The sequence below is a fragment of the Festucalex cinctus genome, chromosome 8, assembly GCF_051991245.1.
Source record: "Festucalex cinctus isolate MCC-2025b chromosome 8, RoL_Fcin_1.0, whole genome shotgun sequence".
Taxonomy (NCBI): domain Eukaryota; kingdom Metazoa; phylum Chordata; class Actinopteri; order Syngnathiformes; family Syngnathidae; genus Festucalex; species Festucalex cinctus.
Window position 1 is genome coordinate 30,503,470 of NC_135418.1, and position 12,971 is coordinate 30,516,440.

At 41.6% G+C, this 12,971-nt stretch overlaps 2 protein-coding genes across 7 annotated transcripts; one reads left to right on the plus strand and one right to left on the minus strand.

Annotated features, from left to right (window-relative positions):
* The first annotated feature begins 164 nt into the window (after nucleotides 1-164).
* On the plus strand, nucleotides 165-6,430 carry hgh1 (HGH1 cochaperone). Of its 6 annotated transcripts, none has more exons than XM_077529588.1 (11): nucleotides 176-387; nucleotides 589-842; nucleotides 1,109-1,218; nucleotides 1,302-1,440; nucleotides 1,756-1,893; nucleotides 2,355-2,506; nucleotides 3,050-3,150; nucleotides 3,221-3,319; nucleotides 4,246-4,337; nucleotides 4,507-4,629; nucleotides 6,121-6,430. In XM_077529588.1, exons 3-11 carry the CDS (start codon nucleotides 1,109-1,111, stop codon nucleotides 6,295-6,297), a joined length of 1,131 nt encoding a protein of 376 aa, XP_077385714.1. In that variant the 5' UTR covers nucleotides 176-387; nucleotides 589-842; the 3' UTR covers nucleotides 6,298-6,430. The 6 variants fall into 6 exon arrangements, with proteins under 6 accessions (XP_077385717.1, XP_077385714.1, XP_077385715.1 ...); XM_077529589.1 differs by having other exon boundaries at nucleotides 589-729; XM_077529590.1 differs by having other exon boundaries at nucleotides 176-377.
* Nucleotides 6,431-10,937: 4,507 nt separating this feature from the next.
* Nucleotides 10,938-12,827, minus strand: LOC144023767 (uncharacterized). Its single transcript, XM_077529598.1, has one exon. It carries the CDS (start codon nucleotides 12,424-12,426, stop codon nucleotides 11,839-11,841), a length of 588 nt encoding a protein of 195 aa, XP_077385724.1. The 5' UTR covers nucleotides 12,427-12,827; the 3' UTR covers nucleotides 10,938-11,838.
* Between the last annotated feature and the right edge of the window lie 144 nt (nucleotides 12,828-12,971).

A 12,971-nucleotide genomic window follows, 5' to 3' on the forward strand; every position in this document is an offset into this window, starting at 1 on the left:
TAACGTGGGCGCAATGTTGCCATCTACTGGGGAATTATTTCGTAAGCAAAAAATAAAAATACAGGCAGGATATTGTGTGAATATGGAATTGACTATCACAGTTTGTGGCCGGACGGAATGTTTCGAACAATGTGGTTTAATTCCCCTAAAAGTGATTAACAATATTACCCTTTGACACGAAAATAAAAATCACGTCTTTGTAATTTGTCCAAGTGGGTACACCGTAGAAGCTTCCGGGGCGGCTTTGGCTGCCGGATGCGTTTTGAAGTCTACACTATCCTCGGCACGTTCCACACGTGAGGTTTTGAAAAATATATTACATTTCGCGTTTTTAATTAACGAGTGAAGTGCGGAATGAGACCAGCGGCTGTATGTATGTAAGTAAAGGTATGTCGGTGTTGTGAAACTACACCTAGCAGAAATAACATTACTTGTAAGTTCCTACGAGTTATGCTAGTATGTTCTCGTAACTTTCACGAACATTTACGATATCACGTCATACATAATGTTTTATCTTACAAGAACCATTAAGAGTCCAATTCAATTCGGAAGTAAATCTTTAATTAGCTGCCTTTTTCTGGAAAATAGACTGTTACGTCACAAGAGGGCCAATTAACGTAACCACGCCCACACCGAGTTTCTCAGCCACTGACATGATGCTGTCTGAAGTTAGGGAGTGGATAAAGCTATTTGACGGTCGCTGAAGCACTATCGTGCCATCGTGAAAAGGTAAGCAAAGCTGCAGAGTTGTTGAGTGCTGCGAGCACTCGCTGAATCTAACAAAAACCGGGCTCATCAATGGCTGATGAGGGCTGGCACACCACGAGACACAAAGAAATACGGTATGTGTAATTCTTCATTCTCGGAGTGTTTTGGTGAAAGAATGCCACAAACATTTTGATAAGACACCTGAGAACTGCTTTTGTTTCTATAGTCAGAGCACTCCTGCAGTCCACGACAGCAACTTAACATGCCCTTCGTATTTCCCCTGCAAAATACATAAGTTTGAAAGTTTAAGATTGTCAGTGCCAAATGTTTTCCAAGTAATTATTATCTGTCCACTGAAAATCAAGAATGCAAAATTTTATTTTGCGTTTTTGTTTTAAAGATGTTGAATGATTCCGAGGCCGCCGAGCTGCTCTCCTTCCTGACGCCTGCGACGCGGCCTGACATCAAAGGTCACGCAACCAGCTACATCCTGGGCTTGTCGGCAAACAGGTGGGCGATGATGATGATGATGATGATGATGATGATGACTCACAACAATCAGTGATTTGTTTTTGTTTGTTTTGTTTTGACAGAGATGGCTGCCGTTTCCTCCGCACCAAACCCGACTTCATAGCGGCTCTTTTCGCACTGACGTCCGACCCGTCCATCGCCATCGCAAAGGACTGCTACCACATCCTCATCAACCTGTCGGCCGAGGAGACTCTGCACCAGGTAACGAGCGGCAATCCACGCTGTTGCGTGCGTGCTGCAAATATCAAGTTGGGTTCATAAATATCGGCGATACAATTCTCATCTTTTTGGCTCCTAACAGCACCACAGTGGGTTTGAAATGAAACAAACTGCCGTTTCAATTTGTGCTTCCCACATTGTAAGGGGACAAATTTATGACACTATATATTTTGTCTTTACATTCTCGTTTATTATGTTTTTTCTAAATGTTTCATAGAAAATTGGCATTGTGTTTAATGCTATTTTTCTTCAATAAAAGCACATAGAAAAAGTAAAGTGTTGCATGTTTGTGGTCAGGTGCTGTTGACAGACATTGGTGTGGTCCCCACACTGCTCAAAAACCTCAAGGATCCGCAGTACCCGTTTTCAGACCAGATCTGCACCATCCTGTCCAACCTGACCCGCCACGAGAAGACATGCAAGACCCTCTTCAAGGTACGCCGGGACGGGACGGGACTGGAAGCTTCAGTTTTGGATGACGTTGCAGTTATATTTGCAATGACAGATTTACATTACAGATGATCATCATTATCATTACAGATTCCAAACTGTCGCAGATCACAACAAAACCTGTTCTCCAGACTTTAGACTAAGCCAGACTAACTTTGGACTTGACCACACTTTAAAGTACAGGCCAGATATCAGACCAGACCACTCTTTATTTCAGACCGGACTTTAGACTAAAACATAGCAGAGCAGACTTAAGACTGTACATCAACCCAGACCCTGACTGTCTCACCAGACTTTAGGCCAGACTTTACATTTCAGACCACACCAGACTTGATATTAGACTTTAGGATAGACCAGACAAGATTTTAGACAAAACCTGACATTAGGTGAGATTAAACCAGACCAGTCTGGGGCAGATTTGAGATCAGACCACATTTGTTTTGCAGCTGCTGCAGGAGGAGATTGGCCTGGCTCATCTAGTGGACATGCTCTGTACGGAGGGTTACAACCCCCACGCCAAGCTGCACTACCTGGCTCCTCTGCTGTCCAATCTGACGCAGATGCCCGACGCCAGACGCTTCCTGATGGACAGGGACAGGTCTGTTGTGTTGTCTTGGCAACGCGCTCAACAGCTTTTATGCGTGGCTGGCAAAAAAAAAAAAAAAAAAAAAAGCACATACATTCAGTAGAAGATTCAAATCTTTGACTAATGTGTAAAAAAATAAAAAAACAAAACAAAAAAAAACCATTCTATTTTGACCCGACTCCTAGCCGCCCCGGCTACATTATAGCTTTGCCATTGATGTTGATTGCTTCAGTTTGTTGTCTATATTTTCAATGGATTAATGGGCTCTTCGTTCTAAATTGTGGGCTGGTCTCTTGTGGAAAAATGGAGGACAACTATAATAAATTAGCATCACTGAGACCCCAAAAGATGCCAGCCCACCGGGCATCTGCCCTCTATGCCAAAATGGCCAGTCCAGGCCTGGTCCCAGTTATTGTTTATTAATGAGGCTTTTAGTCTCGTCTAGTCTAGTCGAGTTTTAGTCTGGTGAAAAATGTGTGTTGACCAAATGATTTTTGTTGATGAAAAAAAAATTACCATGAGTGGGGTGGAATTGATTTGATTTGTGTGTTGCAGGTGTGTGCTCCAACGCTTGTTGCCCTTCACACAATCTCAGGCGTCGGCGGTGCGGCGCGGCGGAGTCATCGGCGTCCTGCGCAACTGCTGCTTTGACTACGGTGAGCTTTTATAAAAAGCTGTTGTGAAACTTCATTTTGTCACTTGTCATCACATGACCACCTCCTACAGCCAATCACGAGTGGCTCCTCGGCAACCAAGTGGACATCCTTCCCTTTCTGCTGCTTCCACTGGCCGGTCCGGAAGAACTGAGCGAGGAGGAATATGAAGGTTTGAGCTTTGACGTTGTAGCGATAGACCGATGATCGGCCGGGCTGATTATCGGTGGCCGATATTTAGCATTTCTGACAAATAGCGGCATCAGCCTTTTTGCAAATCTGAAGGCCGATAGAGCTCGTATCTCACTGAGCGGGAAATGCTAGCGAACGTAGCAAATTTAGGGTTTTCATCGCCATTTGTAAGACATTTTTGACTTGTCACAAAGACATTTCGAACATAAGCAGACAATTTTTCACTGTCCGCAAAGGTTGTGAAATCTTTTACAAAACCTGACGTGCATTGTCGCTCAGTGAGATACAGGGAACTTTTCATTCACGGATTTATTTAAATTTCCACTTCATAAAACATGATTCTGACACTGGAACTCCCTACACATTCATTAATAAATAAATAAATAAATAAATAAATAAAATTAAGAAATGATGTTGGAATTTTGGAAAACTTTGACAGACAGGAAGCTGCCATCAGACAGACAGGAAGCTGCCATCAGACAGACAGGAAGCCGCTATCGGCCAGACAGGAAGTCGCCGTCAGACAGACAGGAAGCCGCTATCGGCCAGACAGGAAGTCGCCGTCAGACAGACAGGAAGTCCCCAGCAGACAGACAGGAAGCCGTTATCGGCCAGACAGGAAGCCGCCGTCGGCCAGACAGGAAGTCGCCGTCAGACAGACAGGAAGTCGGCACAAGAAGTCGCCCTCAAAGGCAGGGAACTATTTACTTAATTTTTTATTTAGCTTAACACATATCCCTGCAAGTTTTGTTAGAATTTTTAAATGAAGCTGTCTATTCTTTGATGTTAAAAAAAGAAAAAGTATTTTATGTTTTTTTTGGGGTTTTTTTTGTCTACCACTACTGACGTCGCATGTATGATGATGATGATGATGATGTCATGTCATGTCATGTCATGGTGATGAAGGCCTGCCCGTGGACCTCCAGTACCTGCCGGAGGACAAGAAGAGAGAAGAGGACCCCGACATCAGGAAGATGCTCCTGGAGACGCTCATGCTGGTAACAAGCAAAGACAGAAAATGCTGGCGAAAATACTCCCACGTTATAAACATAAGTGGCTCAAAGAAAACTGCTAAAAGTACCGATTCTGACTCCTTTTACTGAAGTAAAAATGTTCTTGGCATGTTCCGCTCATGTTCTTCTCGCTCACGTGGACGTCGTCTTGTAGCTGGCGGCGACTAAAGATGGCCGACGGACTCTGAAAGACAAGAACGTGTACGTCGTCATGAGGGAGTTCCACCGCTGGGAGAAGGACCCCAAAGTCACCACCGCATGTGAAAAACTGGTGGAGGTGCGTTCAATCTTAGTTAGGTGGGGGCAGACTTTAAATTCCATTTTTTTGATCCTATTGATTAATCAAGTAATGGGTATGCCAAGTGAAATAGCAAACCATGAGTTGCACATTTGACACGGCTGTCCCTTCAAACTCTGCAGACTCACTTCTCATGACACGCTTGTCTTCATATATTTTTTGATCACGATAAATGCAATTGATGCTTTCACAAATTCATGCATAACTGAAGATTAACACAATTTATTTTTGCTGTCTGCTGTTGCGTGATTGCAAAATGGCTGCCCATTGGTAAAAGAACAAAAAAAAAAAAAGGAACTCTTTAAGACGAGAAGATTAATTTGTGTTAGTTTGCCCTAATTACATCATATCAAATATTCCAATTTGATTTTTTTATGGATGGGTCAAATGCCACTGAACATTTTGAGTGGTCGTAAGTAAGAAAATATTCATAAATATCTTAGTTATCACATTTTGAAAGTGTTGTCCAATGTTTGGATTTCATAACGTGTAAGCCGGATAAACAACAGAACAGTGTCATTGTCAAAAAAAAATGAGCGTTCCAAAAAAAATGTTATGATTTATTAACATATTCAAGGCCCTAATTACATCAAATCAAATAATCCAATTTGAACTTTTTTTTTTTTAATATATATAGACATGCACATAATTGTTTTTTGCTAATAGCACATTATTGCTTTTATTGTACATAGAGGGTATCAAAAATAAATACAAGTACATGTAGTCTGGATAGTTCTGATTCCACGGAACATTTTGAGTGGTCGGAAGTAAAAAAAAAAAATATATATATATATATATTCATAAATGACCACGTTTTATCACACTTCCAAAGTGGTCATCCAATGTGTGGACTGCATGAGACGTTTGCCAATACATTTTCTATTGCTCCACAAGGGTTAAGCATTAGGAGAACAATCCTATATATTGTACGTCCAAAAATGTTAATAGCTTCGTCAGAAAACATGTTGCAAATCATGAGACATTTTGACAATGAGTGTGTGAAAATTTGCCAATAATTCAAATACTCGCGTCAGTAAAATGAATTGATTTTCAAAATGAAATTCAAGAGGGTATGTCTTTACTGTTGGTGAATGATCAAATCATATGAAAATGACCCTAAATGACAAATTATTACTATGTATTCTTAAAAAAAACAAAAATTGATTTCAAACATTGCATCCACTGGCCATTTTTGGATCTTTTCACTCCCATGAGAATGTGACACATGCTCATGCACATGCCTGCTTTATTTACCAAGAAAACCACAAAGTTAAAAAAATTTGGCATAGATAAGTATTCAATTTCATGACATGTACAAAAACGACATAATAAACCAAGTTTATAATTGTCGTCATCTTCATGTGCCGGATTTCCTTTGCAATTCGTTAGCAGCAGGCTGAAGATGATGTTTCATTCATTTCGTTTTAATGCTCATTCCAATTAATCGGCGCATCGGCCGTCCATCTGCAGGTGCTGATCGGGGACGAGCCGGAGGAGGGCATGGAGAACCTGCTGGAGGTCGACATCCCGGAGGACGTGCAGGAGAAACTGAAGGCGGCCGACAAGGAGCAGCAGGAGCTGCAGGCCGAAGAGGAGCGCATACGAAAACAACAAGAGGAAGAGCAGACACACACCAGGCAGGAATAATGACAATTATGAAATATTTTCATAAGCACTTTTTTTTTTTAATTTAGTGTATGAAGCTGCACATCAACTTTATTGGTAAAATTGTGCTTGACGGTGGACAATTACAACAAATAAAAAAACGAGGTAACACCCATTTTCTATAGGTTCTTTAATAGAGTCACTGGTGTAGTCTCAGTGAAGATGATGTTCATGCAATGTGGGAGGAAGTCGGAGTAAACTGTGCAGATACTCAATATTTCCGAAAGCAATTGTATTTTTCTTCATCAGAAAGACAAAAATACCCGAAGAAGGTTGTCTTCAGGTTAGGTGTGCATAATTCAGTTTGGCCAGCAGATGACGCCAAGGTTTCACCCATTCCGCTCTACCGCTTCCTTATTATTATTATTATTATTATTTTATTTTTTATTTTTTTACGCCACATTTCCGGGTTTTTGTCACCTTTTCCTGGCTTCAAGGTAAGCTCGCCTCAGTCATTTGGGTGTGTGTGATCTCAGTGGCAGAGCCACCGAAAGCCATGCTTTGGTGGACGTTGCATAACAAAAGCAATAATAATAATAAAAAAATAAAATCAAAACAAAACAAAACCCTAATATTAAATTGGCACTATATGGGTCACTTGGTTTCTAAAATAAGAGCGATGCCCTGAAAAAAACAAACATAAAATGACATTAGGGGACACTTTAAAAATGTAAAACCTTTCAAATAACACATATAACTCACAAAACTTCAGAAAGTATTTGATGTAATGACAATTTTTGAAACGTATCAGAAACTGATTTTATTTTGGAAATCAGGCCGTTGCCCGAACTCCAAATATGGCGGCCATTTCGATTTTTATTTTATTTTTTTAACTGAAATGGTGAAGTGGAACCAAATCTGACTACGAACTCTTAAACATTATGAATCAGTTTCATAGGATTGACCGATTTAAAATGCCAGAAACGCCAGTGAAAGCAAACATGATGGATCACACTTCGGTTTCCGGTTTCACTTCCGCGTTTGGGTCGTCGCGAGCACAAGCCGCGCAGACGTGCACGCCCCGTGCGTGGAGTACGTGCCAGACGATTCCGTCGCTCCTTGTTGTCAACACATTTTTCAGGAAATTATTACATTACGCGGTTTTAATGCTTTTGATATCGAGCTTCTCCGAATGACGTCAACGTTAGTTTTACTCGGAGCGGATCGCCCCTCCCCCCTTTGTAGCCCAGTGGCGCTATGAATGGAACGTATGCATAACTAGTTTAGAAAGCATGAAACGTGGTGCATACAGTCAATAATGTATCCATCCATTTTCTTAACCGCTTATTACTCAGTCAATAATATATATTGGACGTATTCAATAGTGTTTTGCAAGGCTGCTGAGTGAGTGAAAGAGGAGCAAAGTCAAACAAGTGTTCCAAGTTTGCACTTGGACCAACAAGACCTTTCAAAAAAAACTAGAACACGTCGTAAATCTCGTTTGGGTGGGACGACCTGACGGTGAGAGTTAAAAACAAAACAAAAAAAGAAAAAAAACGTGTGAAGGGTTTCGAATTACAAAATGGTCATTTCAGAGGGACAATTTCTACAAAAATTCTGCATGGACAATTTTCAAAATATAAATCCTATTTTGAGTTTGTGTCGTTTTAAGAAAAGTTTGATACTTTTTTCGATTTTTTGTTTTAGCAAAACGTTTATTTGTGATAATAAAAACATCTGTATTTGAGGGAAAATGTGAATATTTTCAAACTAAAAATCTTTGTGAGATTAAGCTGAGTTTATTTGAAAAAAAAAGAAGTTTGTTTTCAATTATGAGTACTGGTGGTTATTTAACAAAAAACTAGCATATTTGCATTTGTTGCAAGTATATGAGACATGCGGGTGGATTATAATGCACATGAATGCGGCAGACTTCTTTGGGGATGATTTCATGTCTTTCCATTCTTTTTAAGGAACTAGTTTGTAACTTAGTTGGAGTGTATTGTTGCCACTGTCACGTCGAATACTCCCAATTACTGAAAAACAAACTCATCTTCCGCTACGTCCTTTTTTTTTTTTTTTTTTTTTTCCCCCCTCATTATTTTCCTCGGTCTTATTTCAAATCATTAAAAAGTAGGCTTTACAATAAGAGTAAATGCCTCTCCTAAATTGCGCAATCTTAAAGTTGACACACACACACAGAAGGACAAAAAAAAAAAAAAAAAAAAAAACAGCCCTCTTCTCAGTTGCATGCAACTGGCTGTCAATCCGTTTGTTTGTCTGCCCTCTGATTGGCTGTGCCCAAAAGGCTCCACCCCCGGAGGCATTGTTGTACTTTTCCACTCCAAAGTGGCAAAAGTATCTCGGCTCCACTTCTTCTCTTCCTCCTGGCAACACACGGAGCGACTTCTCTGATTGGTGGCTGAACACAATTCAAACCACATTTAATATTTAAACATTTCATATTTTTTTGTGATAGATAAAGTCATAATTTAAAAAAGGATTAGATGTTAAGGAATATAAACAGTGTTTGCAGGACTGTCTGAGCAAACTACTGAAATATTGCAAGCCTTTTATTGTTTTAATATTGCTGATTATGGCTTTTCTTTTCTTTTTTTACTTGGTCTGAGGAAATATTCTAATATTTTGAGATAGGATATTTGAGTTTTCTTAAAAGCCACAATCAGCAATATTAAAAATAATAAGGCTTGCAATATTTCAGTTGATTTGCAATGAATCCAGAATGGATGGCATTTTTGCTTATTTCATTGCATTACTAGTGTAAACTGAACATGAATATGCATGAATATGAATATGCAGGGTATTGCGTGTCCGTACTGTAAGCAATTTGCAGAAATGTGATCTGGCCAGCGAGATCATTCAAATAAAATGAAAATAATGAATAGGAACCAGATGCATATTGGCTATTGCCAGGTTAATTTTAGACTCCAGTTTTGATTCATCCAGACTTGGAACTACGCAAAAACTGATTTTGGATTAAACGAGACCAAACTTTCGATCCAAGAATTGAAAGTCAAACAGACTAAATATGACTTAAGGCAAGACCAGACTTTCGACTTCACGCTCACCTGACTTTAGACTCGATCAGACCTTGGACTAGACATGCTTTACACGAGACTTTCTCTAGTCACGTAGGATTAACCAGTGTCATATTTGGAGCGGTGCCAAGTGGAAAATAGGTTTTTGGACCCTCTCAGGAGGTGTGGGGGGGGGGGCACCCTGTCCCTCACCCTCACCCTCACACACAAGGTGGAAACCTGATCTGAGCCCAGCGACTCCTTGGCAACAACAAACCTTAACTTGAACAACAAAACAACTTGAAAAAGTTCCTCTGGGATCAAACCAAAACAGACGCTTGCTTGTTGTTGTTTACATGTTGAAAAATAACGTCTCTCTCTATCTGTGAGTGAATGAGAAGGTCTGAAAGCAACAAGACCCGCATGGCGCCAGCCGAAGCCGAATGAGCAGCATGACACGAAAACAGGAAAAGAGTGCAAACACACCTGGCAGGTTATCGTGACAACCGCGCGCGCTCGTGTGTCCTAACAAGTTTGCAAATACAAAAAAAAAAATCATATTTACCTTGGATACTTTCATGTAGAACTGCTCGATGATGGAAAAAATAATAATCAGGATTATTTGGGAAATACTTGAAATCACGACCCTCCGCCGCACACTTTTTTTGACCCAGCGTTGCCGTGATTGGTTCATGATGACAAACTCCAGACTGGACTGTCCCTGACTGGTTTGAAGACTTTGGGATTGGGGACCAATCGTTTCAGGCATTCTGGGTGGACACAAAGTGAAATTGACTCGATGGATTGGGAACATTTCCAAGTCAGTTCCGGAATGGGACCAAAATAACAAATTTAAAACAAAATGGCCGACTTCTTGAGACTTTTTTTTTTTTTTCAAATTTTTGTGTCCTATCATGATTGCTTCAAACCAAAATGGCTCATTCACTCCCAGACATTTTTACTGGAAGTGACCCCCTTTGCTCCCGGCTGTTTGACTGGATTTGGACACAATATTGTGGTATTTAAAAATAATAATAACAATAAAAACATGGAACGACCAAAAGAAAGATGTTTCAGTTTTTCAGCAATTAGCATTAGAATATAGCTAAGTTTCATCAATATTTACAAACCTGTTGAAAAAAAAAGAGTTTGTAGCAACATGGCCCTGCCTGGCTGATCTCTTATACTCTGCTGCCTGTTTTTTTTTATTTTGGGTAATAACTACCATTGCTTTAAGCGACCTCTTCAGGTAAGAAGCTCCATCAAAGCCTTCTGTATGTTCTATCATAAAAAAACAACATTTAAATAGGTTTTAGGGAGTTTAGGACAAATGATTGAAAACGTATTTATACGTTTTTGGGTTTGAATGAGTTAATTTTAGGTTTGAGTCTTTGATACCTTTCTGTGAGTCTTGTCATGATTCGTATGTTTACCCAATTGATTGTGTATATTTCCAATTGCTTACCTTTTACTCTCAAGTACATCATCAAAAGAAATGTACTTTTGCGTTTCCTATTCGCCGGAGTTCGCTTCCCAACTGCTTGATCGATCACCTTTGATTGCATTTATCTTTTATTATTCTTGCATCATTCGGAATGTGTTGTATGAACTGATGTTCAAAGTGAGTCACAAAAACAATCAACACAGGCTTACTTTGATTTATTTCAGTTTTTTTCTCCTCTTCAAGCGGCATCGACCAGTCACGTGCAGCCAGCTTGATGCCGATTGGCCGCTCGGGCTCACGCCCACTAATCCTTTGTGTCGACGACAACAGCAGTCAATCAAACGTCGTTATTTTGAATAGCCGCATTTAGTTGGCACGTACGCAACAAGGTCGTGTCGTGCGACCTTGCTAAGTTGAAGGAAGAAATGCATTTGAACATTTGTTGCATCATCTTTTCGGGGGAAAAAAACTGCAGTTCTGTGGTTGAGTGACAGTACACCCCAAAAAAAAAAAAAACAAGATTTTTCATAGGTTGATACATATTTCAAAAATGTTTGAATGTATTCAAAGCATTTTTGAGTTTTAGGCTGACTAAACATTTAAAAAAATATTCAGATTGCTCAATATCAATACTATTTACTTTATGAGCGAGTCCTTTTTTTTTTTTTTTTTGTCAGCATCAACCTGTTAAAAATAACATCATACTTGTGATGCAAAGGACTAATTTTTCTCAACTCTCTTGAAACAATAATGCCAAATCCCAATATTCATAGGTTTGATGTAGCGTAATCTTTTGTTGACAGCGCAAAAATGTTCACCGTTTGATGAAGGAACAGCTGCGCTCAACTCACGTTTGCACAAATTATGCCATAAACCAAATAACCTGAGCACCAAATCAGGAAATAGGTGACTTTTTCTGCACATAATGGTGGACAGATTAAAGGGGGGGGGGGGGGAAACAACACCATTTTAATTGATTTTATTACACTCTTTGTAGTTCCTCAAGGGGAAATTCAAAGTACTGTACACGCCAAAAAAAAAAAAAAAAAAAAAGACACTGTTGACAGGGTGTGATGATGACGTCATCGCCAAGGTGCCCGCTTATGACGTCAGAAAGTCACAGAACTGCGCAAAGTCCCGCCGCATGAAGTTGTGACTCTGCAGGAGGTCGTCCTCGGACGGGAAGTACTGCATGCTGTCCTCGTGCTGGACCGGTTCCGGTCGTACCGGTTGCGGTCGTACCGGTTGCGCTCCCGCACCGTCCGGTAGGGCTCCCCTGGCGTTCTCCAGGGCGCCCAGGTACGAGTCCATGTCGGTGAGCTCCGACTCGCTGTCGGAGCAGCTGCCGCCGGTGTCGCTGCTGCCCACCGAATCGGAGCGCATGTGCATCATCTGGTACTTCTCGTGCATGAGGAACTGGTTGGTGTTCTTGGGGGCGCGCATGCCCCGCGCTCGCTTGCCTTTCACGTTGACGGGCCGGAGGCGCAGCAAAGAAAAGGAGCTGCAGCTGCTGCCGGTGGCGGCGGCGGAGGCGGCGGCGGCGGAGGAGGCGGAGGTGGCGGCGGCGGCGGGCCGATCCGGATGCTGCTGCTGCTGCTGCTGCGGCTTCTTACGTCCCCTCAAATAAGCGCCGGCTGTCTTGCGCTTCTCGCCGCGGGCTTCTGGCCGCCACGTCCCCCTGGAGAGCATCGTCTTGTTTGAAGGTGCTTCTTCCCTTCTTCACATCCTCAACCAACAAGACTTTTTCGCTGTCTCGCCGCCGGTCTACCTTTTGACGATTTTGTGGCTTTTCTTCTTGACGTCTGGCTTGGGCCGGCGCATAGCCCGCTCGTCGTCGTCGTCGTCGTCTGCCCGCTTGCCTGCGAGTTTTCTCGGGCCCTCCTCGGCTTTCTCGACGCTCGTCTTTTTCTCTCCTCGCGGGAGTTTGCGCGCGGCGTCGCCTGCGTGTGTTTTTTTCTTTAAACGCGAGTTACAAAGTGCCGCTTAGGTTGACTGTTTGGGGGTTTTGTTGTTGTTGTTGTTTTTCCCCCTTCAAGTTTTGAGCTTCGGGGTGTGCCACTTCTGCCTTCCGTAATCACTCAACTAAACTGCGACTCGGATGGACAAATAAAGGGCTAGCACGATCCATTCCCGGATTCCAAACGGGGGTGTAGCGCCTCTTATTTTCTTTACTCCCGAGTCCCGACTACTACCACCACTTAATTTATGCATCAACGTTACGTTATATCTACGTC

Excerpts from the sequence above, each read along its gene's own strand:
- LOC144023767 (XM_077529598.1), bottom strand. The coding sequence starts at position 12,426 with ATGCTCTCCAGGGGGACGTGGCGGCCAGAAGCCCGCGGCGAGAAGCGC.
- hgh1 (XM_077529586.1), top strand. Across the intron at positions 1,219-1,301 it reads CTGGGCTTGTCGGCAAACAG|AGATGGCTGCCGTTTCCTCC; the intron begins GTGGGCGATGAT and ends TTGTTTTGACAG. Across the intron at positions 3,320-4,245 it reads GAGCGAGGAGGAATATGAAG|GCCTGCCCGTGGACCTCCAG; the intron begins GTTTGAGCTTTG and ends ATGGTGATGAAG.